This window comes from Scleropages formosus, chromosome 13 (assembly GCF_900964775.1).
Source record: "Scleropages formosus chromosome 13, fSclFor1.1, whole genome shotgun sequence".
Taxonomy (NCBI): domain Eukaryota; kingdom Metazoa; phylum Chordata; class Actinopteri; order Osteoglossiformes; family Osteoglossidae; genus Scleropages; species Scleropages formosus.
In genome coordinates, this window is record NC_041818.1 from 10,750,752 (window position 1) to 10,776,073 (window position 25,322).

The 25,322-nt window shown below is 41.5% G+C and overlaps 1 protein-coding gene across 2 annotated transcripts in view; it reads left to right on the forward strand.

Annotated features, from left to right (window-relative positions):
- Positions 1 to 1,356: 1,356 nt before the first annotated feature.
- Positions 1,357 to 25,322, forward strand: part of LOC108925507 (leucine-rich repeat and calponin homology domain-containing protein 2-like) — a 31,709-nt gene continuing 7,743 nt past the window's right edge. Inside the window, exons 1-13 of one of the 2 annotated variants that reach the window (XM_029257187.1) lie at positions 1,357 to 1,688; positions 12,716 to 12,860; positions 15,442 to 15,568; positions 16,583 to 16,688; positions 17,482 to 17,618; positions 18,415 to 18,545; positions 19,230 to 19,317; positions 20,637 to 20,739; positions 21,728 to 21,813; positions 22,251 to 22,303; positions 22,389 to 22,499; positions 23,132 to 23,197; positions 23,365 to 23,413. In XM_029257187.1, coding sequence (XP_029113020.1) covers positions 1,451 to 1,688; positions 12,716 to 12,860; positions 15,442 to 15,568; positions 16,583 to 16,688; positions 17,482 to 17,618; positions 18,415 to 18,545; positions 19,230 to 19,317; positions 20,637 to 20,739; positions 21,728 to 21,813; positions 22,251 to 22,303; positions 22,389 to 22,499; positions 23,132 to 23,197; positions 23,365 to 23,413 — 1,440 coding nt within the window. In that variant the 5' untranslated portion in view covers positions 1,357 to 1,450. Of the gene's footprint in view, positions 1,689 to 2,307; positions 2,553 to 12,715; positions 12,861 to 15,441; positions 15,569 to 16,582; positions 16,689 to 17,481; positions 17,619 to 18,414; positions 18,546 to 19,229; positions 19,318 to 20,636; positions 20,740 to 21,727; positions 21,814 to 22,250; positions 22,304 to 22,388; positions 22,500 to 23,131; positions 23,198 to 23,364; positions 23,414 to 25,322 lie in introns of those variants that run through there. The other variant, XM_018737505.2, reaches the window with a different exon arrangement.

Here is a 25,322-nt window from a genome sequence, read left to right on the forward strand (position 1 = left end):
GTATTGGATGAGAATTTTCCCAGCCTCACTATCTGCTGCCTGTCTGTCAGAAAGTTGGTGATCCACCGACAGATGGAGGTGGGCACAGAGAGTTGGGTTAATTTGGACAGGAGGAGGTGTGGGATGATGGTGTTGAAGGCTGAGCTGAAGTCCACGAACAGGATTCTCGCACAAGTCCCTGGTTTGTCCAGATGTTGCAGGATGTAGTGCAGTCCCATGTTGACTGCATCATCCGCAGACCTGTTTGCTCGGTAAGCAAACTGCAGGGGGTCCAGCAAGGGTCCAGTGATGTCTTTCAGATAGTCCAACACCAGTTTTTCAAGTGACTTCATGACCACAGATGTTAGGGCGACAGGTCTGTAGTCATTAAGTCCTGTGATTTTGGGTTTCTTTGGGATGGGGATGATGGTGGAGCATTTGAAGCAGGAAGGAACTTCGCACATCTCCAGTGATCTGTTGAAGATTTTTGTGAAGATAGGGGCCAGCTGGTCAGCACAGGTTTTTAGGCAGGCCGGTGAGACGCCGTCTGGGCCTGGTGCTCTCGTTGTCTTCTGTTGGTCGAAGACCCGACGCACCTCCTCTTCACAGATCAATTCTGCGTCAATGTCGGGACGGGAGGGTGCCGGAGGGGACTCAATCCAGGAAGATTCATGTTGTAAGGAAATGAGTCTAACCACTGCGCCACCTGCTGTCTGACTTGTTCCTTAGTCAAGATAGGTTATGCATTCTTGTTATACGCCGGTACTTAGAAAGTGAAGCTCTTCACCTATGAAAAAAGTAGCGGAGGAATCAGTTTAACGGAAGGAGGTAAATCGGTTTCAACTCGCTTCAAACAAGCCCCGAATTCTGGAAGATGTGCACAGCATTACATTTTTGTCGGCAAAAAAAAACTTTTGCAGTAATACTTTGCGTACCACTGTGAGCTACGGTACAGCTCAGAGGAACGTGTGTTGCCGATACATTCGGAGTTAATTATATCCGTGTGTCTCCACATGTACACGTGCGTTATGTATTGTTGTAGTTACTGCTAACGAGCGGTAACGGCGGACCTCCTTGTATTGTTTATTATGTCTTTTATTATTGTGTATTTGGCTGCGGTTCACCGGTTGGCAGGACAAACATGTGTGAACAGTGTGGGTGTGTTAGTTAGTTAGGGATGGTCAGTGCCAGTATTACAAAATTCGACCACTATCCGTTTCTATTTTGACAAAGAAAGAACCCTGTATGTTTTTCTGAAAAGCCGATAAGATCATGTTAAGAGCTCCGCGGTTACTTCCATGCACTTGCTGACAGAGCGCGCGCGGTATACCTGCCACGCGATACCTGACCCCCCCCCCTCCTCCACTCCCCGCCCTCTCCCTTAGCCCCCCCTCCATTCATTCCCGCCCCGCGCATGGGCGGTGACTGGGAGACGCTGTTATTATTTTCACTATAATTTCCACACGTGAAAATGGCGGCGAGTCAGGGAGCCGGGGAGCCTCCTTCGGCGGCACTGCACGTCCATTTCTGCACCGGCGGACCTCAATGGGAGGCGGTAGGCCCTCAGCTTCAGCACCAGCCGAACACCGCGCGAAGCCTGGAGCGCGCTCTCGAGGACGCCGCGTGCTCAGGGACGCTGAACCTCAGCGGCAGGAAGCTGAGGGAGTATCCGCGCTCGAGCCACGACCTCGCGGACACGACGCGAGCAGGTGAGTTTCGCAGCCAGAGGTGCGCGCGCGGCGGGCCGGCTTTTTTTTTTTTTTTTTTTTTTTTTTTTTTTTTTTTTTTTTTTTTTTTTTTTTTTTTGCACGTGAACGCGTTCCGCGGTAAATTGGCTCCCTCGCGCTGCTTACGTGCAGATTTGACATGTCCCCGCGTTCGGCCACGCGATTTCCCCTGTCACGAATAAAACTGAAACTTAAAACGCTTATAATTTAGCCGCACCGCCAAAAAAAAAAAAAAAAAAAAAACGCAATTTTCCCCAGTACAGCTACAAAGAAATGCCGAACTGCGGAGGGAAAAGCTTATTTCCCAGAGGCCAGTCATTGAAATGAAGACAAGAAGAGTAAATCTCGTGAGGAGCGTCCGTTAACGACCGTTTTTGTGGCACCGAGCCGAGGGCGTTCCTTCGGGATGCGTGCGGCAGTGAAAAGCGCACAGAGATGACAGAGAGGATTTACTGGGTTGTGTATGAAGTGACCTTGAGACACAGTTTTGCTGCTCCTTACAATGAAGCAGTCCCCTGACCCGCTGCTCTCTGAGTGGAACCGGCCCGACGCGTCGCGTCGCGTCGCGTCAGACACACATTCCGTGTGAGAGGAAGCAGGCTTGGCAAGAGAAAAGGACGGAGAAGAAAACAAAAGACGAAACGCTTCACTCCAAACTGTACTATTATGCGACTCGTTGCTCTAAGGAAATAGAACGTCTTATAACCACCAGTACAGTTCAATAAGGAAAGTCGCTACCCGAGACGGCAGGAATGAAGCTGTAACTGTGCACTTGCAGCTCATAAAGAGCTCTGTTCAAGTCCCTCACCCGCCCTGCTGCTGCTGCTCCAGTGCCCAACTGATGCAGTAAGAGCACCCTGCTGACTGTGGAAATGGCTAAATACCTATGATATGTACTGCTTGGGCTACAAAGCTAATATTCTGCCTTTCCTTGGATAAAGGTGTCAGCTGTGGGTCAAATTGTGAGTAGCATTGGGGGGGAAAGCACTTAGCTAGCGCAACAAATCATCATCATCATTATTATTAATGTGTTCATATTCATAAGCAGACTGAAGCACAAGGGCGCTAGACTCGAGTCGAGTAGAACTAGTGTCCCACCGGCAGTCTGTCACTAGGCCAGAAGTGTGGCGAGGAGGACGAGCGTTCCCTCGCAGCTGGAGACGGAGGCCCGTTGTCCCGGCTCTCTGCCGAACAGCACTAGTTGCCGGTGCGAGTGAAGAGTGCTGAGGCATGATGGGAGTTCGCCGTGGGGCTCCGCTGCTGGACGTGCTGTACACAATTACTGGTGTGAGTGAGTTGCTGGTATGGGGTCTTTCATAGTAGTTTTCCCCTTCCTGGAAAGCAGACGACTACACTTGTTTTTCCTGCAGACTTTTTTGTCAGTTTTTGAAAAACTAAGGATTTTTTTTTTGATGTCTCAGGTTAAATTTCTTATGCTTGACATAGGAGGGGACATGGGGACACCGTGGGTAGCACTGGTACCTTACAGCTTCTGTGTGCTGCGTTTTAAAGTGGGTTCAAATCACGGATAGTCTGCAATTTTGCATGTTCTCCGTGGGTTCGCTTGAATGTCCTTTTGGTGCTCCAGTTTGATCCCACAGTTCAAGGATGTATACATCAGGTGAGTGGTGTGACTGTGTGGTTACCCTTTGTGTGGACTGGCATCTTGATCGGTGCCTCGGGCCCCTTGCTTCTGGGATAGACTTCAAATCACCAAAATGCTCAGTTGGCCATGTGGCTGATAATGGATGTATTGATAGGGTCTCATTTTATTGTGCACAGTAAGTTTTGCTATTCTTCGTGATAGTCAGGGATATCTGAGCTTTCTGGAGTTGGGAACACCTTGTTGGGACAGTTGTATGAATTTTGCGGAGGGGGTGGGACTGAAGAGCTAAGGTATCTTGGCTGTTGTATCTTCAGCCTGTGTGAAAAGGGGTGAGCAAGAAGAGAGATAAAGTGCAGATTTGTGTAAATTTTAAATCAGATTTTGACATGGCTAATTTTATGGTAGCTACTGGCAGGCTGGACCTTCATTTGTTTTTAATGAGCAGTTCATCAAGGCTTAATTTGACTTTATTTGACTTTGGGCACAAATACATTTAAAGTGCAGTAATTGAACTCCTCTACTTCCTTTCAGCATGATAATACTTCTCTTAATGCCACGTGTACAAAAAGACCCCCCAGTACTTGGGGGGGGGGGGGGGGCGAATAGGTTTTTCCAAGTCATGATCAGGTAAACTGGGTATATAGAATACTTTTTGTCCTGCATGTTTTCCCAAATCACTTGTCTTTACTCTGTTTTTCAGAGGGCTGCACTGCGGGGTCCTTTTCATTAAACACTCAAGCTTGATATCAAATTCATGATCTCCTTTTTTAGTCTGTCTGAGATGGAAAATCACCACTCAGTGTGGCTACTCAAAACAACTCATAAAAACACAAACCCCATATTTCATGTTCCTCTGCTGTTACTGCAGCTGGATTTTCAAAGCATTATTATTCGTAAACAAGATAATTCTGGTTTATTGATTCACTGCTAATAAGCATATGCTCAGAGGGTCCCAACAAAGTCAGTTGACATATCAGAGGGTGTTCATGAGGCTGGCACAAATCACTTATAAATTAGGTATCAGTTTTTTTGTAGAATAAAGGAGAAAAGAGGATCCCATTTTAAGTTATTTGGAACAGTACAAATAGGGAAGTTTCACTGTTGGAAAAAAAGTAAATAAATAAATGGGGAACTGAGTCTAGACAGAAGTAGTGGGTGACTCTTCACCTGGTCTACATTTCTCCAGGTCTGTCACTATGACTGTTCACTATCCACCATTCACCATTGCTTGGTTTTACTGTCTACCTGACATTCTTTGCTAAAGAACTGGCAAAAATATGTTCCAACACAGTTCTATAGTATGAGCCATTCCTAAGCCATATGTGTTCAAATGGGGAAATTCAGATTGGTCACACAGTATTGCACTGCCTGTATGTATTGGCAAGTAAATGTTTAACTGTTTAATAGGATGTTTTCTAAACGATTAGCAAACTGTTAGACTTAAAGATATAATTGAAATCAAATAGTATTACATGTTGTATTTGCTGATCATTGCTTTCTTACACAGTTCACATAAGTGAACCTGAATTTGACCATGAAATTCTTAGTTGACTTGTCAGCCTTATGAATAATAAGGTCTGCTTTAATTTCAGAATTTCTCTATGCTGTGACATTTTCCATTTAGTTATTTAGCAGACACTTTTCTGCAAAGTGACGTACATCTCATAGAAAATACAATGTGTGCATTACATTTGCAGGAAGAGAAGCTTAGATGCAGATGCATGACACTTAAGTGCAATTTATTTCTCTCCACCATATGAACCAATGTTTACCACATGAGCAGCTGCATAAAATTTTATCAGAATCCCATTGTTTTTAAACTTTTATTGCTCAGTTGTTACGATCAGTATTTTTTTTTTAGTATATATGCTGTCTTTTATAGTTTACAAAATGACAGCTCAGTTGAATTGCTTGTTATCTTTATGTACAGTTCTGTCAATGCAATACCTTTATTAAACTGAGTCCCAAGTAGCTGTCTTAATGGAATCTCTGGATTATTAATATAAATTGTGTTAAACTGGTCAAATCATTAGAGGCAGCTTGTTTGTGTTGCACAGTAGCTTTTTTTTTTTTTTTTTTTTCTTTCTCCTCTTTATAAAGTAGTCTGTCATTAGGCCAGAAGTGTGGAGAGGCAAAGCCTTGTGGGCCAGCACACTCGTTTGATCAGGAGCGAATGGGTGTCTGCAGATGGGACAGTTTCACTCTGGTGATAGCAGTTCTATGTGAGCACACCCAGCAGCTGGTGGGAACAGATCTGCGATAGGCACTTTGCTGTACTTCTCACTGGTACAGGGGACAAGAGCTGCCAATTGCTGTGCAACTTGTCTCTTGTAACTCAGCTTCTGTTGTGGCGGTGTCAACAAATAGAAACATCTCTTCTCTGTTGAATGTACTAGATAGACATTTTGTATGTACTGCACTCCAATAGCATGTGAATTGAACCAGCCACCTGCTCTGCTACCTTATTCACTTATACACCAACCTGTATGTCAGATCAGTGTAATGTCTTTTGACTGGAAATTAAAGCTGGGATTAAGGGTAGACAGAGCAGGACAGTCTGGCTGAGGGTTATTTTCACTTGTGTCAGGCTAATGTTGCTCTTTCCTAGTATATACTGCATATGTTTATAATAACAGCGGTAAGATATGCAAGTCATATGCAAATTTACCAAAGCTTGTACTAGAGCTATGAGTAATGATAACATTAGATTGTAAAGACACATTTTGGGACGAGTAAGAAGTAAATTAATGGAACATTTTAAAGCTCCTTTGAGAAACCTCTTGTGACACACGTGGATATATCTGCACTTCAAGTGAGAACTTGGAGAGGAACTGTTGAACTGAAAGGCCTTAAGTCACTTTGTTTGTGTGATGGTTTTTAATGTTTGTTTTGCTTTGAAGCATGCGTACAAGGGCCAGTTGTAGCCTGCTTATATCTAGTCATAATTTGACTGTGGTGGTATGTCAACCCTGGTAGCACCAGGAGGAAGTTCTGTGTTCACTTTTCAACCATGTAACAGGGGTTTGTTCTGTTTGTAACAGCCATTATTTTATGGAATTTTTTTTTTTTTCTTCCCCTGGTTATTGCCTCCAAGGGAGGGAATTCTTGGCACCTGGTCACATACTGGAAGAAACTGATTTTACCTGTCTAAAATTATCGAAGATTCAAAGCTGTTGTGATGGACAAGATGATATGAAGTAGAACAACAAAGATGGATGGAAAAGAATGCCAAATATGGAGGCAGAAGGTAATTGTGAGAAGATATGAAAGATGGAATCGGAAGAGTAGAGAGGGTAGAAACAGAAAGAAAGGAAGATGCTGAGATTGTGGAGAAACATGAGGAATGTGAGAGAAGAAAGCAGCATGAGGGCATCTGTGTTGTGTAATGATTATTCAAAAGCCCATGTAACAAGCAGGTCTGTATCTCTCAGGCTACCTAAAGCAAACAATGACAGCATTCATTTTCTCTAATAGCTTATATCAGAAGTCTGAAAAGTATGACACTTGAATAAAACTCTACTGGAATTATGAATGTCAAATTATTGCAAAATGTGCAAGATCTATGTGTGTACAAAAATATAGTAGTGTCATTCCTTCTTTGTGTATATGTGTGTATTTAGTAGTGGGCTGATGGAAGGGGAAACAAGACAGGAAAAAATTAATTTGACTGACAGCTCCTCAGTTCTTGCCCCATACTTTTTTTTTTTTGGGTGGTGAAGACCAGCTGCTGACCCATTAGGTTCAACAGCTCAGCTGACAAGGACATACAAAGAGGCCTGAATGCAAGAACACCAAGAGAGGACACGGAGGAAAGCTCCTTTCTGATCAGTGACTTGGGTTTGAAGGTTGTTTTGTGTGTGCTGTTCTTTGTTTTATTCTTAGATTGTTTTGTATGTGTTTTCTTTCATTTTTTTTTTCTTTTTTTTAAGCCAGTGATGCCCTGTTCCTCTGTCCTACTAGTATGGTTACTTTTGGCCACAACTGTCCAAATAATTTACTTTAATGGGCTGCCTAAATAATTGTTAGGAATTTCCAGTGAAGGTAAATAGGCAGCGGCAGTAGGCTTTTCTTAAAAGCTTAAAATTGTATTTTAACGGTTCCTGTACGTTGTTAATAAACTTCAAGTCTACCTCACTTAATTACATTCTTCTGTGCTGGTTCAGTTTCCCACACACACACACACACACAGAGGTCACTTGTTATCTGCCCATGTAAGCAGCGTCCCTGTCTTGGCTGTACCGTTCAGTACTACAGCAAACGGGAACGGCAAGCAATCTGTGCCTTGACCTTAAAAGGCAGGGAATACTTTCACCTCCTTCATGCAGCACTTACAGCTGTGACAAGATGTTGGGGGGGGTGCAAAACATTTAAATAGCTCTCACTCTCTGAACCCAATTACAAACAAAAGAACAGCAGACTTTAGCGACCATGCACAGCCCTAAGTGATAAAAATAACAGTAGCATAGAACCGCAGGTTTTTCTGTATGTGTGGCCAGTTTGCGTATTTAGTATTAGGTCACAAGATTTGATGTGTTGACTCCACAATAAATTTGTTTTGTTTCCAGTTTCATAATGTTTAAATAATTTAGGAGGTGTATATGCCTTTTACGTATATGTTAGGTAAATGCTAATGTGCTGTGTGTTCATGTACAGTGGGACTTGAAAGTTTGTGAACCCTTTCGATCATTTTCCTCAAGTATAATCTTTTTGTTTAATTGGGTTCTCTTTAGTTTTTGGACTTATGTGGAAATTTGTTTTAGGTCATTTTTGCAATAATAAAGAATTCTAACGGGTTTACAAACTTTCAAGCACCATTGTATCTGGAGGCATATGAGACGGATCTGATTGTTCCAAGTGATTTTGTCTGTGACACCAGTGGGGTTTCCTCCCCCCCCCCCCCCCCCCACACATGAACCAATGTAACATACTGAAGCTGTTAGTTCCTTCTTGAGCACACAGACAAGTAAGGAGTTGCCAAGACTGGTTTAATAAGCAGTTTTCAGATAAGGCACATGTTTTGAACTCATGTCTGGTGGCCGTTTATACAGTAGAGATGATGTATTTTCTATTTTATCCCAAGGTTCTACATTTGGCTTAGAATGTTGTTTCTTTGTGGGTGTTCCCTTTGAACTGTGTGCTCATAATGGGGTTTCTTGTAAATGTACTGCATTTGCTTTTTCGTTTGGTCATGGGTGAATGAGCTTGACTTTGGCAGTAGTGCAAGCTTTGAAATAAGAAGGCATTTTCAATGGAGCATTCTTACAAAGGCCTCTGCTCCCTCAGCCATGGTTTGAACTGCCTTTGAATGGGCAAACCCTGACATATCCTGCAAAGTTTGGAGTATTCGGCAAGAAATTTTATTAAAAATTTAGCCCATGACTTTATTCCTGCAGCACGGAACTGGTATGTTTGAGTAGAGTTTCCGTTATTTGTAACCTCATCTTATAACAGTTCAGAGGAAGTAATTACTTTAAAAATATTAAAGTGAGGAGAATACAAGGCCTTGACAAGATTTAGTGGGAGCATTTCGCTTTGGAGTGGTCTTTTTCTGATTGTGCGAAATGGTAGTTTTATGCGTCCCGTAGGTTCCCGGGCAGGTGTATTTCTGCTTTGCTTGCTTGGAAACTCAGGATCAGATAAGAATTTTCACCATGAGGCTGGTTCTGGGTCATGATGTCCATATTTTAAAAAAAAAAAAAAAAAAAAAAAGGTAACCCACTTTTTTGTTGATCATCCAAGTTCAGACTAAGATTTGACTAAACACATCCTCTGCCTGTACTTTTCACTGAATTCTTCCTGTTTTATAAAATATGAATATTCACATTTATGTTTAAATGTGTTAAGTTGAATCATCTGAAATACACATCCTTCCAAAGTGGGGGGGGGGGGGGGGGTTTGGCTAATCTAAATTTGCGTTAGCACTTTGCCTGTTATGCAAAAACCATACTGACTTTAAGGGATATGTTTTGATGAGTGCTTGATCTTTTGGATTTGATGATGGCAGAAGCTCAGATGATATTGGGGAGTGTGCTGCTTTAGTGGTATTTCAAACAATAACCTACAGCATCGGACATAAGGGATTGCTGCCCAGTGTCCTGAGTTTGAATTGAAGGGCCTGAAAGTTGTCCATTTCAGGAAACAAGCCCAAGTTTATTAAAATGGTTTGGCAGGGGACTGTGCTGCTATCCCATGGTGTCTGACTCCCACAGATGAGTCTGAAAATAATATTGTCTGAGAACCTGGTGGTGGACTAAGCATGTGTGTGACATATTTCTGCATTTCCTGGTGTGTGTGTGTGTGTGTGTGTGTGTGTGTGTGTGTGTGTGTGTGTGTGTGTAAAATATGAACTATTTAAATAGTAAATTATGTATGTTGTGTATATTTGAATCTGTCCGCATGCCTTCCCATGAGTGTTTGTGTGTATTTGTGTCTGTTTCGTGGCAGAATGTTGTCTAAAAAATAGGCAATCTAGCCTCCGGCAGTCGCGAGCATTGCAGCTGTGGCCAGATTCTCTACTCAATGAATACAGATACATTAGAGAGGTAGCCTGTCACCTGTCATTAAATGTTGAGATTATCGACGAATGGCACAGCCTGAGGATGGAAGAAGTACTGAAGTGGAAGAATATGAAAGATGCATGTGGTTTATTGTGTATTTGCTTTGATGGCATTTTTGTCAACTAAATTATGAATGACTTAATCATCCCATTGCTTTATGATGGTCTTGCCTTGGGCTAACTGAAAGCATCGCCTCTTGTTTTATTGCTTTTTCAGTCTATTTTACTTATCAGTGCATGGTACAAGCATAAACAGCTTCCCCAGTGTACCTGTTAAATATAGCCTCAGTATTCTGTACTTTGTTATCAATAAGCAGAATTTGCTCCTTTGTCCTTAACCCTCCCCCTTAAACCGGCTGCATCCTCTTGAAATAAGAGCAGTTATTGTTCACGCCAGAGTGGGCCCATTAGGCACGTCTCAGATGAGGCAGTCTGGGACAAAAAAGGGGCCACGGTCTGGCTGGTCACGTCCCACAACACTGCTTATCACCCTGATATCTCAGTGGTCCCTAGGCGTGCCAGTGGGATTGGGACTCAATCACTGTGCTATGAGGGGATACATCCAGGTGGGGAGCTGACCTTCTGTGGCTCTGCACAGCTTCGCTTTCCCTTTTAGGAGCTGCTGCTTCAATATGTGACACACTGGCTGTGCTGTAATCAGCTTACTGAAATGATCCTTCTCATGTCTAGCCAAAGCAGAGCCTTAGTGTTGCTGTGCAAATGGATGCATGTTTCGATATGGACAGATGGCATAGTTTGCCAGACTTCAACGGGTTAACAGTTGCTGGTGTATCATGTTACCAGCAACACATCCCAGCCTGATTGTGATGTTTGCCTCAGTTCCTGTTTGATGGGATTATAAAATACAGAAATTACTCTGAGTACTCCTAATGTGTTTAATCAACATCTGTGATTTTTCTTTTCTTTTTTTAAAAACCAACTGCAAAAAAATTGTATAATGAAAAGCCCTGAAATGCCAAGCTGTGGCGTGTGCCCTTTGTGACCTGAACAAAGAGCATCTTGCACATAAATGTCCAAGAGGCACAGGAGTGAGTCTTTTTCTGTGCTTTATTTGGTATTGTACAGGCAATGGCAAGAATCAGACCCTCTCCTATACCAATGGCAACAGTCGTAACCAGATTACCAAGAGGCTAAGGCTTCTTGGTGATATTCCTAGGATCGCTAAACTACCCCCTCCCGAGCAGAGTCACTGCGTGCCCGCTCGTCAGTCTTGCATCAGATTAATGTCAGCTGCCATGGCAACTTGCATATCTTGTGGAATTCAATGTAGGGATTCTAAGCGTGGTGGGCTTTTTTGGAGCTTTTTGCACCATGCTGTGACATTGCCTAAACCAATGGCAGTGCCTCTAATTATGTAACCAGGAAGGCAAGGTCTCTTAACAAGGTATGTAAGGTATCACAGTATCCTGTTGTATCATTCCTCTTTCTGGTACCTGAGATGGCCCTGTTCTCCAAGCCTTTCCATCTGCACGGGATTCCTAGTTGCATCTTCCTAAAAGCCGAGTGATTCCCACTTAACATTTCACTAGAAGCCTTAAGTGTGGCGCTAACACAGACTTGCATCTTTGCATCTGACATGATTGTCACAAATTTGAAGGATCAAGGACCAGGCGATCCAGTCAGAAGTGCATTCTAGTTAAACTGATTATTATTATTAACCTTTATTTAGCTGCACCTTAGTCCAAGGCATGCTAGTTTGTACTCTGAGCAGCTTGGTCATTTACCTTTTGATACAGCAGGGTATTCTTACGGCATCAGTTTTGATTATGTTCCTTTATCATGGCTGCTACAGCAAGACTGGGAGCCATAAGCTTGTAAGGAGATGGCCCTTAAAGGACCCTTCCTGCTCTCCCTAACTGTTAATATGGAAAATAATGATACATTAATTATTCATTAGCTTTGCCTTCACTTTCATTTTCTGAAAAAAGTTGTAATTATGTTGACCAGTGCCTTTCTGCATGGAGCTTGTATACAATTAAGTACAATTTATTTACTGAACACTTGATCCCTTTTTAATTTTGCTTTTTATCTGAATGGGTTTTGAAAGGGCCATGATGCTGCAGTTCTCATTAATGTCTAAGAGTGGAAATATCCTGTTACTTTTAGCTGTGGGTCTGTCATTTGCGTGTTTCTTGCTAAACTAACTGGAAACCATAGAGTTTTGAAGTACAGACTGTGTGTGACTTTTGGCATTTTAATCGTACTAAGAACTTTATTCTCCAAAAGTGGGAGTCCTGTTTTGACTGCATTCTAGTTTGCCTTCTATGGAGGCTGTTGGTAGTGACCTCTGCTCAGCTGGTGTGAGCTGTTTTAGGAAGTGGTTCAAGAGCTGTCTTGTGTTCCAGTTCATTGGGGCCTGGGTGCCCCACATTGCAGTGGTCCCTGACAGTGTGCCGAAGAACATGGCATCAGCAACACCAACGTGGCCTCCCCCAGTTCCCAAGAAATGCAAGCTGTGCTGGTTTTTGTTGTACATTAGCTTTTAATTGCATTATTGAAGTAATTATGTGAAGTTATGTGAAATTCATGTTACCTGGTCACCGTCAACTGATGGTCAAGTGGTAATTTAAATTTATTCTTTAAATTCTGCTGAACAGTGGCTGTCGGGGATGAAGTTTGGACACCCCTGGCTGAAAGGACTTATATCAGCAGAGGAGCTCCTACATCACTTGTGGTTGAAGTGTGTGTTCTGGATGCTGATGTTCTTGCAGCTCTGCCTTTGCTCTAGTGTTAATGTCCTATAGGTGTAGGGTGACTCCTTTACACACTCTTTATCTACTGCAACAGGTAAACATCTTTGTTTCTTCTTGTTTGTTTTAATCCCAGACCTGTCCAAGAACAGATTCTCTGAGATTCCACCAGAAGTCTGCCTATTTGCCCCTCTGGAAACCTTAAACCTGTACCACAACTGCATAAAGGGCATTCCGGAAGCCATCATCAACCTTCAGATGTTGACGTACTTGAACATCAGGTCTGTAGTCAGTGTTGACTTTACATTATGCAAATTATTTAAATGAAATAGACCATTATACAAAGGATGCTTTTTCAGGGTCTTTCCTACAGACCTGTCTGTCAGTCATGTCACACTTGGAGTAAGTGACAGGCTTGTCTGGTTCATTTTGAAAGAAATATCTGAAATCTCAAATAGCATGCATGACCATTTCTTTATTTACCAGCAAGCTGTTGGTAACATTTTCAGATCCTTGCCCAATGGTGTTTTGTTTTTTTTTTTTGTTTTTTTTTCTCTCCATAACCTCTGGAGATTTTCCTCTTTCCTTTACAGATTTGAGCGGCACATTGATTTCAGTGCATATACTGGCGACACCTACATTTGGGGCTATGACAACTGAAGTAGCTGATTAGGAATCGCTGATCAGTTCCTTCATCTTCCCTTTTCTTGCTGCTGACTGATGATGCCCATAGGCCTTTTTTCTTAAAGCCTTCATAATATGCATGAAGTTAGAATGCAACATTTTTATGTTATCTGAGTAGTTTTTTTTCCTTCCCCTGTAAACCTTGAGTGAAAAAATATTTGGGCAGCAGAGTTTATGAAAATGGTTAACCTATCACACTGAGGTGTGTCATAGGTGACATCTGATTTGGTAGAAACACACACACACACACACACACACACATTTTCAGAACCGCTTGTCCCGAGTGGGGTCACGGGGAACCGGAGCCTAACCCGGCAACACAGGGCGTAAGGCCGGAGGGGGAGGGGACACACCCAGGACGGGACGCCAGTCCGTCGTAAGGCACCCCAAGCGGGACTCAAACCCCAGACCCACCGGAGAGCAGGACTGTGGTCCAACCCACTGCGCCACCGCACCCCCCTACTTGGTAGAAACATTCTTTCATATTGTTTGAAGGCAAACAATGCCAAATATTATTTGAAGTACAAGTAAATAAAGGAGTATAGTCAATTTCAGTACATTATTGAATACAGTCACACATTTGTTGGCCATGACTGAAAGTAGGTAGAACTTCAATAGATGGAATTTCATTGCAATTTTGTCAATGTGTTTTGCTTAGTAGAAACACTTCCCAGGGATGGGAACTTGTTTGAACCTTTGTAAGGACTCCTTTAAAGTGATAGACAGTCTCATGGAACATAGTCTCTAATCCCAGATTAGTAGGGTATATCTGCAGTAAATGATGTTTAGATGACTGAGTTGACTTGGTTGCTCACAGACTGTGACTCTACCATCTATAGTGGTGAGACTGGATCAACCTTGACTTGGCAGAATCCAGTGGGAGCCTTGAGCCGGTCATCTGCATCCTGTGATGTATGAGCTCAGGGCCAGATGAGGCAAAGCAGGAGGCAGTGTGAATTAGAAAAAAAATTCTTATAATTACTCCATGTGAAACAGCAGTAGAGATTGCCAAGTGACCTTGATGGCCTAATAGTATAATAAAAAGAATTGACGCAGTGAGTATAGAGAATCATGAGGAAAATGCTTACGGTGGCCACATGCATTATTATGGAGAGACCGGAGAGACTGACTTCAGTCAGCCGTGTGGTTAGGATACTTCCTCTGGTCAGCAGCGTCAGCTAAATGAAAAGCTCTATAGATAAGTTTTAGTCTGTGCTTAAACAGAAAGGATCTTTGACTCCCAGATGGCTTTTTTCCCCCCAAACAGGTTTTGGTAAAGTTTTACTACCTGGTATATGCCTTGCAGCGCTTGCCATCATACTTTTGTTGGAACATTTCCTCTGAATGGGCCCAGTCCCTTATTACCTGTTTTTATATTAGTATTGTGCTACAATTTGGAGTCTGGGCACAGGTGTAGTAAATGAAGCACGAAATTAATCAACTGCTTGCTTAGTGGGTATGAAAAAGGATATTCACTCAAGCAAAATAAACTATGTGCAATAATCCAGAAATATATATGAAATCTGGGTATTTTTATAACTGACCAGTTCAAAAGTTCATGTAATTTCTGGCGTCGCTCCACATGTCAGCTCCAACCTTAGTGTCCAGAATTCAAGATGGGCAAGATAATTTGGAATTTGCTCATTTACTAAGGTCTTTTGAATCACACTGGAACACACGTATCCTTCTGCGTTTTCTTTAATGGCTTGAAATACCAGTATAATTATCTCCAAGGCAGCAATGCCTTAAGATTATATATTCTTTTGGGTTCATAATAATTGCACAACATGAAATAACAGTACAGAAGCATTAACAAATTGAATTTTCATTCTGTGTCATCACCTAGTTTAAAAATCTAATTTGCCACACTTTTCTTGTCAATTTGCCACATGTGGCAGTTGGTGAACATGTTACTGACCCCTGTATCTAATATCTATAACCTTATTTGTTATCCAAATTAAAGTACCCATCTGCCATTAGGGTCACATTATTTCCAGAACAATCTAGTTCTGCTGGTTGTGGCCAAACAAATTACAATATATTTTTCTTTACTGACTTAATTGACCCTTTTTTTTAAGTATAACTTGAAATTTTTACATCTTTGCAGGTCTCTTTAGCTTTTTAAAGTCTTTATTTCCATTGTTTTTCATTAATATTGCTTTTCTTTTCCTTTTTCAGTCGAAACCTTCTGACAATTCTACCAAAGTACTTATTTGACCTTCCTCTCAAAGTGCTTGTTGTGAGCAACAATAAGCTACAGTCCATACCGGAGGAGATTGGAAAATCCAGAAACCTTATGCAGCTGGTGAGGAAGTTTTTAATCGACCTGAAAAACAAGTTATCTTTACAGCCGAGTGTATTTTTGTGTTTTGCTGCAGTGCACATTCGCGATGTCATGACTGACAGGGTGGCCAGGAAGATCCCAGGAAGCTGCAATGTAGCAGGCGTTTGTAGAATATGTGTTAGTTCCAGATTTGCAGTAGCAAATAGTAACCTGTTTTTCCACATATAGTACCTGTCAAATGCTTGAGTACATTTGCTGGACACTAGTTTTGTTCATGAGGCATCCACTTAGCAAGTCTGGTCTAGCAGTATGTCTTCCTAGCTCTTGTGCAGCAATTCGGGATATGGAATACTTGTGGATTGCTTTGTTTGCAATTTTGTATACATTTTTTATTCTATACACATAAATACCCAGGTTAGCCACATGTACTCACTGGTACAATAAATAAAATATGGGTTATGGATGAGTGACCCTTTAAGTAGTGTAAGTCACCTTGGTGAAAAAGGTGTGTGGGCTGATGACACTACATAGAATTCATTGGAAGTCACTTTGGAGAAAAGTGTCTGCTAAATAAATGTAAAATCAACTGAGTTTGAACAACCATACACAATGGGCCACAATAACCAGGACTGGCCAGCCTTGCAGCTTTGTACACTGATGCTTCAGTCTACATGCATTTATGTTAAGCATGTATATTTCTAGCTGTTTGTCATGTCCAGAGCAACTGGTATTATTCATTTGCTTAGCAGATTACTTTAATCACAGGCAATTAAATTTTGTACCCTTTCTGCAGCTGGATAGTTACTGACTTACCACAAGTTTAGTATGTTGTCCCAGAAAACAGAACAGCAGCATCCCTGCGGGACCTGGACATGGTCAAAGTTATTTTCCCTGCTGTGGTGTCTATTGTGTTTGAAAGCTTTTTCTCATCTTGTTGGCTTCTGCATGTGATGCATTCATCTGTATATATGATTGTGTGTGAGGTGTCATATGGCCACACCTTAAAGAAACCGATAAGCTTTCTCCTGTTCCTAGGATATCAGCTGTAATGAGATCCAGGCGCTACCACCCCAGATGGGAAACCTTCATACCCTGAGGGAGCTGAATGTTCGCAGGAACTGTTTGCATGCGCTGCCTGAAGGTGAGTATCACCTCCTTTTTGTCCCACTACAGTACATCACTTTTGTTGCACTGACTGAATGAGTGGACACTTTCTTTCAGATAATGCGGTACATTTTTCACGACAAGTTTACAAAATCACAAGGATATTTAATTTTGTGCCATTTTCTTGTACTGGTTTCTATACTGTATTTATAAACAATATGTCTGCAGTGGGGCGAAACACGTTTGTTTACCTGCCAAGCTGATGTCAGTAAAAAGCACCCAAGCAATATGAATGTGGGACCACCTTAATTCAGCTGTTTCACATTATTCACACCACCAGAATCTATGCTCCTTTCCTAGTACTTCTTCTCCCTCAGAACTGCTGAGTGGTTCCCTTCTTTTGGACCCAGTTTCTCTTAATCTGTTCCATAAACTCTTGCTACACTATCTGTCCCAGCTCCTTTTGTATTTCCTTTCGTTTCTACAGGTAGCTACTTGTATAATATCACTGGCATAAATGGGGATTTTGGACAAATTTAACTGTGCTTCAGCAGTCACGTGTCTGTCTAAAGCTGTTCATGTGTTTTGAAATTCAATTTTTAACCTCAGTTGTACTTCGGAGACAAGAGTGCTAAAGTAAGTAAATGTAGATGTATACTTCTGTCGATGTACAGTACCAGGGAATGACCTGGATCTTCTTTAGCTATAACCCATACTGCCCCCTAGGCTGTGCTGTATGCTCACTGAGAGATGTGCCTGCTCTTCCTGTTTTCTGTTACGCTGCCATTGCTCCTCGCCACTCTCCCATGTCTCCTCTTGTCCTTCTCTAGAGCTGGCTCTCCTCCCACTCGTCGCCTTTGACTTCTCTTGCAATGAAGTGACTAGAATCCCTCCCATCTTCCGCAAATTGAGACACCTTCAGTTGCTGGCCCTCGACAACAATCCCTTACAGTCACCACCTGCACAGGTGTGAGCATGTGTCTTCGTGTGCTTATGCTTGTGTTGTTATAATTCCACCCCATATTCCTGGACAGGATTAATATATAAAGGCAAAATGTAAAGATATTTATTATATATTATGGTTATACCATACTGATTTTGTAGTTGCTTGATGTGGTCACAACTGAATCTCCATCGCCATCTAGAGGTAATAGTCAGTTCTAGCAGGTGCTGTGAAGAACTGAAATATGCGCGCGTGCGCATCACACACACACACACACACACACACACACACACACACACACACACACACTGACTGACTGACTGACTGAAGCCGCTTGTCCTAAGCGGGGTCGCAGTGAGCTGGAGCCTAACCCGGCAACACAGGGCACAATGCGGGGGGAGGGGACACCAGGATAGGAAGCCAGTCCTTTGCAAGGTACCCCAAGTGGGACTTGAACCCCAGACCCACCAGAGAGCAGGCACAGGCCAAACCTGCTGTGCCACTGCACCTGCCAGAACTGAAATATTTCTTTAAAAAAATCTGGCATGTTTTATGCTAAGCTGCCTAGTTGTTAACCTATTTTTGGAGCAGCGTTAAGTATTTTTTTGTTTAAATATTTTGCTTATGTTACTATGGCAGAAGTTGAAGTCAAACCTTAAGTGGCTGTAGCCCAAACTATGCTACATGCTCTCCTCTTTATAAATATTCCAGTTTGGCAGTGATTTTATTATATGTATATGCTGGATTTTTAACATTCTTGTGAAAAGAATGCAGCAGGATATCTTTGGACTGACTTATGTAGCCACGTGGCACCTTTCAGGTCTGCCTTAAAGGGAAGGTGCACATCTTCAAGTATTTGACTATCCAGGCTTGCAGGATGGACAAAAAAACAGATGGTTTGGAGCTTTCATCTCTGAGCAAGCGCTGCCTTCCACAGCCCCTGACAGGCAGGTATGGCCACCTCAGTTTGTGCATCATACATCTTAGCTTTAATACTGGTTTATGACACACTTACCCCAAAAGTGCTGAGAGAACAACCACAGTTTGAAAATCTACTCAGGTGTTGAACATGATTGTGAAGAAACTGGGGATCCAGCTTTTGAGTAATAAAAAAAAAAAAAAAAAAAAACTTACTGAATGAAAGGTCTGTTGCTTCAGTTGTTTTCTTAGCTCCAATGTGACACCTTTGTGTTTTCCGTGTCTTACACTGAGCGTTTGTATTTAAACAAATATTTTACCTATCTCAGTGACTGGTGTGATGTGGCAGCTATTTCTTTCCAAGAAATGTTATGAAGATTGACAAGCATTTCACAAAAGCTAATCATTTAAAAATTGCCTATAGACTCCTTTTGGTAAGAATTGACAAGCATCTATTGACTCTTATTTGCTCAAGAGGTAAAAGTCAGTGTAATATCAACAGTACTACAGTGTAATGTCAACAGTGCTAGTATGTATTGATGGAGAGATGCCTTGTACTGTATGGGATGCTGCTTATTAATCACATCAGTCTTGACACTTTGCAGTTAAGCCTGTTGCATATCTGGCTTCAGCCTTGCAGTCCATCGTGTTTCCTTCCCCCATGTCGTGTTGTGTTTTTTTTTTTTTTTTTTTTTTTTTTTTTTCCCCTCCCCCCAGCCTGGAGGATTTCTATCCCAATAAAAGCCATGGTCCCGACTCTGGCATTGGCAGTGACACTGGTGAGAAGAGGCTGTCCACCACTGAGGTTTGTGTGTCCTATGCTGCTGCTGCAGCCGCACGCATTTCACTCTCACTCTTGAGCATGCTGCTGTTTGTGCTTCAGTTTCTTCAGGTGGTGTTTTTCCAGATCACTGTGAATATGTGGGGTTACTTCAGTGTGGGAACAAACATAAACGGACATTAGCAGAACTAGCCACCTGGGAGGTCACAATGCTGTGCTGGGTCGGGTCACTCAGGACAGGAGCACTGAATTGTGGCGCACTGACAAATTCATTTGAGCCATTTTATGATCACACGCCATTTGTTCGGTCCCTTGCAGTGTGTATTAAGCATCTTCTGTCTCTTTTTTTTTTTGGTCCTAATCAGCTGTAGAGTGTAGTCTACCTTCAGCTTTAGTGTGTTACTCTATTGTTTTGATTTTTCCCTGTGCATTTAGTGTTTAGCATTTAGACCTCACTGCATGCCTTAGAAAATCCTCAGTGGTTATTTGTGTGTTGAGACGAGTTTGAATTCCAGAGAGAAAGTAGTGGTTGTTCCTGGTAGGCATGGTTTCATGCCAACTTTCTGTAGTAAACAGGTATCCTTATGCTTGTGGCAGTTGCAGGGATTCTTCATTGCTCACACACCATCAGACACCTGTAAAATGTGATTTGTCAAAAAGCTTTTTTTTTTTTTTTTATTAAAAAAATTGCCAGAAGTTCTGTTTAAACAAGCTATGGCTTTTACTAGCTTTAGCATTTACCAACCAGCTTGGCTGGTCCTCTGATTGCCTTTACCAACCTTCAGTAATGTTAGTGAATGGACATTCATGACCCATCAACACTGACTTTCCAAAGAAGCCATATGAACACACAATGCAGCTGGCATCAACTGTTCCCTGATTTGTTTGTACCACATTTATGTTGATAATCACAAAAAATGTTTTGAATGCATGCCACTTATAAAGTAAAAGTGAACTGATTTTAAAACATGGAGCTACTAATCTATTACTGGTAAAATAATCTTACAGGGTCATGAAAAAAATTATTGGTAAAGATATAAAAATGTTTGTTAGAGCTCTTTTCCCTTCATGTTTGGAAAACGTTAATAAAATGGATATAAACAAGACTAGTAATGTGGGAACTTAGTAAATCCTAAAACTAGTACTGTATCTTGTAAGGAAAAAATATAATATCTATTACATTTTTTTAGTGCCCTTTTAATAATTTTTCTAAGTCTAATAGTGATAGAGAGAATCTACACATCTTGTCAAGGATTTCCCAGTTAACGTGCATTCAGGATAAAAGGAAGCTCTTGTTGGATCCTAAATGCTCCTTCTTACTCTCTCCCCCCCCCCACTGCTAGCCTTCTGATGATGACACGACCAGCCTTCACTCGCAAGTGTCTGAGACGATACGGGATCCCACCCGGGCAGAGTCCTACACGCTGAGCGTTAAGCAAGAATCAGGTAAAGAAGCTTGTAGATACTGGTACTGAACTACTCCCAATACAGATAAATTCACATTAACTCAATTACCTTTCATGTAGCCTGCTTCTGTATTGGCAGATTTTACAGCTTCCAGTTTATTACCCTCTTCAAAAGTTTAAAAAAAAAAAAAAAAAAGGGTAAAAAGGGATCCTGAACTTCAGTTTTTTTTTTTTTTTTTTGTTCAGTACAAGCCTGCAACCTTTAACACTTAAGTTACCTGCTGATAATACTTGAGTAGAGCAGCAGTTCCTGAAAACTGAACCTAAGACACATTTCAGTTTTGATGTTGTTCTGGAATGGGGAAAGTGCACCCTGTTGTTCTGTAAAAATGAGGTAGAGTGATCTTAGGGGACTTCTGCATGTTTCTGTTGAGTATGTCCTCCCAAGAGATGCCACTTTCTGTGCAACATTTTCTCGTTTGCAAATATAATTCTGACTGGCCATAGCAAGAGCTCTCAGCTCTTGGCTCTAATGCAATAGAATGAGCTCTTTCTCCCTCAGAACTGCTGTCTTTTGTCAACATTCAAGAGGGGTATCAAAACAGATCTCCCATCTGCACCATAAACTTGCATTACGTTATTTGCCACAATCACCTTTATACCTTCTGCCAGTTCTGTCTGCAGCTATGCGTGTAATGTGCGCAGAGAAATATGACTGTTTTGGACAAACTGACTGTGCTTTGCTTTGTGTTTTTTATCTAAAGTTCTTTGTTGCTGAAATGAACCTTCATCCATTCTCAGTTGTACATCACTTTAGGGAGAAGTATCTACTAAATAAATTCATGTAAATTGAGTGTTCACCCTTTTCCTAGTACAAATTTTTGTCTTGTGGTTCTTTTATTGCAGCCCAGAATTTTGGGCTTTATTCTGTATACTGTTTTGGGGTTTCTTGAGGTTGAGATGATGCACTTTGAAGGCAATAAATGGAGGACTTGTATTAACTCTGCCCTTCTCATGTGTCTTGGCAGTTTGTGATCCCTACGTTTTTGTCGATCTCCCTGCTGAAGAGGCAGCAGAGGGAGACATGCACCCAGACTATGTATCCTGCATGAAGGTAAGGAGGAAAGAACCACCATGGGTAATTTATTCATCAGGCACAACATACATATGTCCTCCAAGCATTTGGTGAAGTGAAAATTGGGTGACTTGCAATATGGATCACTTCTGTCTTTTATTGGTCTTAACACAAGTTGGAATTTGTGGATGAAATCTGGAAAAACAGAGAAAATGTTATATATGGCCAACAGTTTAGTCAGAGGAAAAGCTATATACAATAATGGGATTCTATGCAGAGGTTTTGAAGAGAATTTCTGAGGGACTCCTGTCAATTGTAGGTGAGTTGTTGACAGTCTTGCCATGACATCTGGTAGGACTGAAGGAATTTAAACTACAATAAGGTAGCATGGTCCAGGCCTTACAGGCTTGTGAATATGAATTCAAATTAGACATTGTACTAAATGTTTAAACAAGAGTTGTCAATTTTTATTTCAGGAGCTTGAACAAGTACTTCAGAAGTCATACTGCAGTGAGAATAAGGAATTGGGGTAAGAATGTACCATTATGTTCTGTGAATGGCTTATGTTATGGCACTGAGCACCGTGTGCTTACAGTATGAGTCCTGCTTTTTAGTTGCAAGGCAGATAGTGTGTCGGAGGAGGAGCAGGAGGAAGACGATCTGAAAGAAGTTACTGACCTAAGAAGGATAGCTACCCAGCTTCTGCAGCAGGAGCAGCGAAACAGGTTTGTTAGACTGACCCTGCCTTTGTTATACATTTTGAAAATAATTAAAAAAAAAAAAAAAAAGAAAATTCTCTGTGGTTCTAAATAGCGAAAATATGGAGAAGTCTGTCTGCTAAGTATGCTGGGTAATGTTATGCTTTTATGCTCGTATCACATCATACAATGAGACATTTGTGGACATTTAACTTCCAACCACAACTATTGCTTCTAGATTGTGACTTATTAATTTCTGATGTCTTGTAGTTCTCATTTCTACTTTCCTACTTTCCATTTATTTTCTCTACTCTGCCCACCATCTCCTGACTTCTTCATACTTGCTTTTAGCTTTATTTGGATATGATTTTAACATGGAGGTCACTACATTGTCAAAACTCATTCCGTTACATGTTCTTCCATAGGAGACCTGCTGCCTGAGTCAGTGGGCAGAATGATGCTTGGGGGTGGAATAAGTTCATATTTGTGTTGCATGGTGCTGGTTGTTGGTTGAGGTTGTGGCTGTGCCATCTTTAAAGGACCTCACTGAATCTGGCTCTAGTCCTCTTTAAAGAATCCTAAAAATTGCTCGTATTACTGGGATCTCATTGTGTCAGACCTTTGCATTTAATTCATTCTCCAACACCCTTGATTTCCAGGTTTCTCAGCCTTTCAGAAAATGGCACAAGCTCTAGACAAAGGCCACCATGTCACACCATCAGAAGGTGCAATAAAAATTGAATAATTTTGCTTTTATTGTAATTTGATTAATTCACGTAAAATCGATGGTCTCAGTTCTTCAAATTTGTGCTCAAAATATTGCCTTTTATAGACACAAATCAAGTAACGTTGTGTTTGTATTTATGATTTTTTTTTTTTTTTTTTTGATCAGTGCCTCGCTAGATGAAGGTAGTTCAGGAAACACAATCTTCAATTGCCAGGTAAGTTGTACATAATATAACAACCTAGCAAAATTCCCTTTAACTTGAGTAATAACGTTTTGAGTTGCTACTTATAATTAAAGGTGTCATCCAGAGCATCTTATTCTCTTTCTCTCTAATGATGTATTTGAATGGGATTTAGACCAGATTTAATACTTTTGCAGAAAAGACACATTAATAGTATTTCCTTAAGTTGAACTACATCTAAAACGGCAGTGTCACAGAAGGCAAGAATTCTTATGTTGTTTTAGCAACAGTGAGTTATACTTCATAATAATCAGTATGGTATGAAAACCAAATTATCCTTTCCCAGGGAATTGTTTCCTGTTAATGAAGTTTTCTAACAGCTTTAAATACACTTTTACCAAAACAAAATGCATGGAGGTCTGAAGTTGCTCAATACAGATTTTTCCCGGATTCCCCATTTTCCAAGTCAGGAATGTTGTGGAAAGATGCCTAGTTGGGATATCAGTGCACAGACATTGTCATACATTATTTTATTTAGCAGATGACTACTTACAATGGGTCACTCGTCCATAAATCAATGACTACTCTGTGTCACTCACACAGTATGGGTGACTTAGTCACCAGTCCATTTGAACAGCATGTCTTTGGACTGTGGGAGGAAACCCAGGTAGAGACAGAGAACATGCAAACTCCACACAGACTGAGCAGGGATTGAACCCATGTCCTCTCATGACCTAGTCACTGTGAGATGGCAGTGCCCTGTACACAATCATACACCATTCTTTAGCTGAAGCCTTTTTTCATGGTGACTTGGTGTTGGTTTTTGTATGCTAAGCTCCTTACAATTATTGACCAGTTTATGGAGCTGGGTAATTTATACTAGAGAAATTCAAGATAAATATCTTTATGAATACTACTGTGGTGCAACTGGGTATTTGAACACACATCTTTGTAGTGGAAGATGACAGCTCCAGCATTACACTACCCTATACTACCTGTTCAGCATTCATTCAACATAAACGGTTACAGCTTTCCACAGGTGACCCCACCAGGTCAAAAAGCTAATGGCTAATGCTTGTGACCACATCCCATGGCTACTGAATTTACCAGTAAGCTACAAATACCATCTCCAGGTGGCTCATCCATTTAAAAAAATGAAGTGTCATATTTATACTTGGGACTTTGTACATTTGGGGAAATGCGTGTTAATATACGTATAAATGTATGTACAGACCCTATTTTTGGAAAAGTTGGGATATTTTCCAAAATGCAATAAATACAAGAATCTGCTTGTAAATTCTAGTTTTTAAAGCTAAGAACTGCATATTACATTGCACATTAAACATCGTCTAGGTGCTTCAGTTGAAGCTTGTAGCTCATCCCTTTTTTTTTTTTTTTTTTTTTTTTTTTATTTAAGTGGAGGGAATGATCAGGTTTCCTCAGCCTCTACCCATTACTCACTGTGGGAGAACTCAAGGGAAATGCACATGCACACTCTACACTGTCTTAGCTAGGTTGAAACCCGTGTCCGAACCTACAACCCTTGAGATGTGTGGCAACATTACTATCTGTTGTGCCACCCAGCCGCAACAGTAATTACAACAAAATATTGTACTTATGAGGGGGTGCGGTGGCACAGTGGGTTGGACCACAGTCCTGCTCTCCAGTGGGTCTGGGGTTTGAGTCCCGCTTGGGGTGCCTTGCGACGGACTGGCGTCCCGTCCTGGGCGTGTCTCCCTCCCCCTCCGGCCTTACGCCCTGTGTTACCGGGTAGGCTCCAGTTCCCCGTGACCCTGTATGGGACAAGCGGTTCTGAAAGTGTGTATGTGTGTGTGTGTGTGTGTGTGTGTGTGTGTGTGTGTGTGTGTGTGTGTGTTGTACTTATGATTTACATTGCATAGCATGTTATGCAGCTGTTGAATTAATGCCAAAAAAAGAAAAA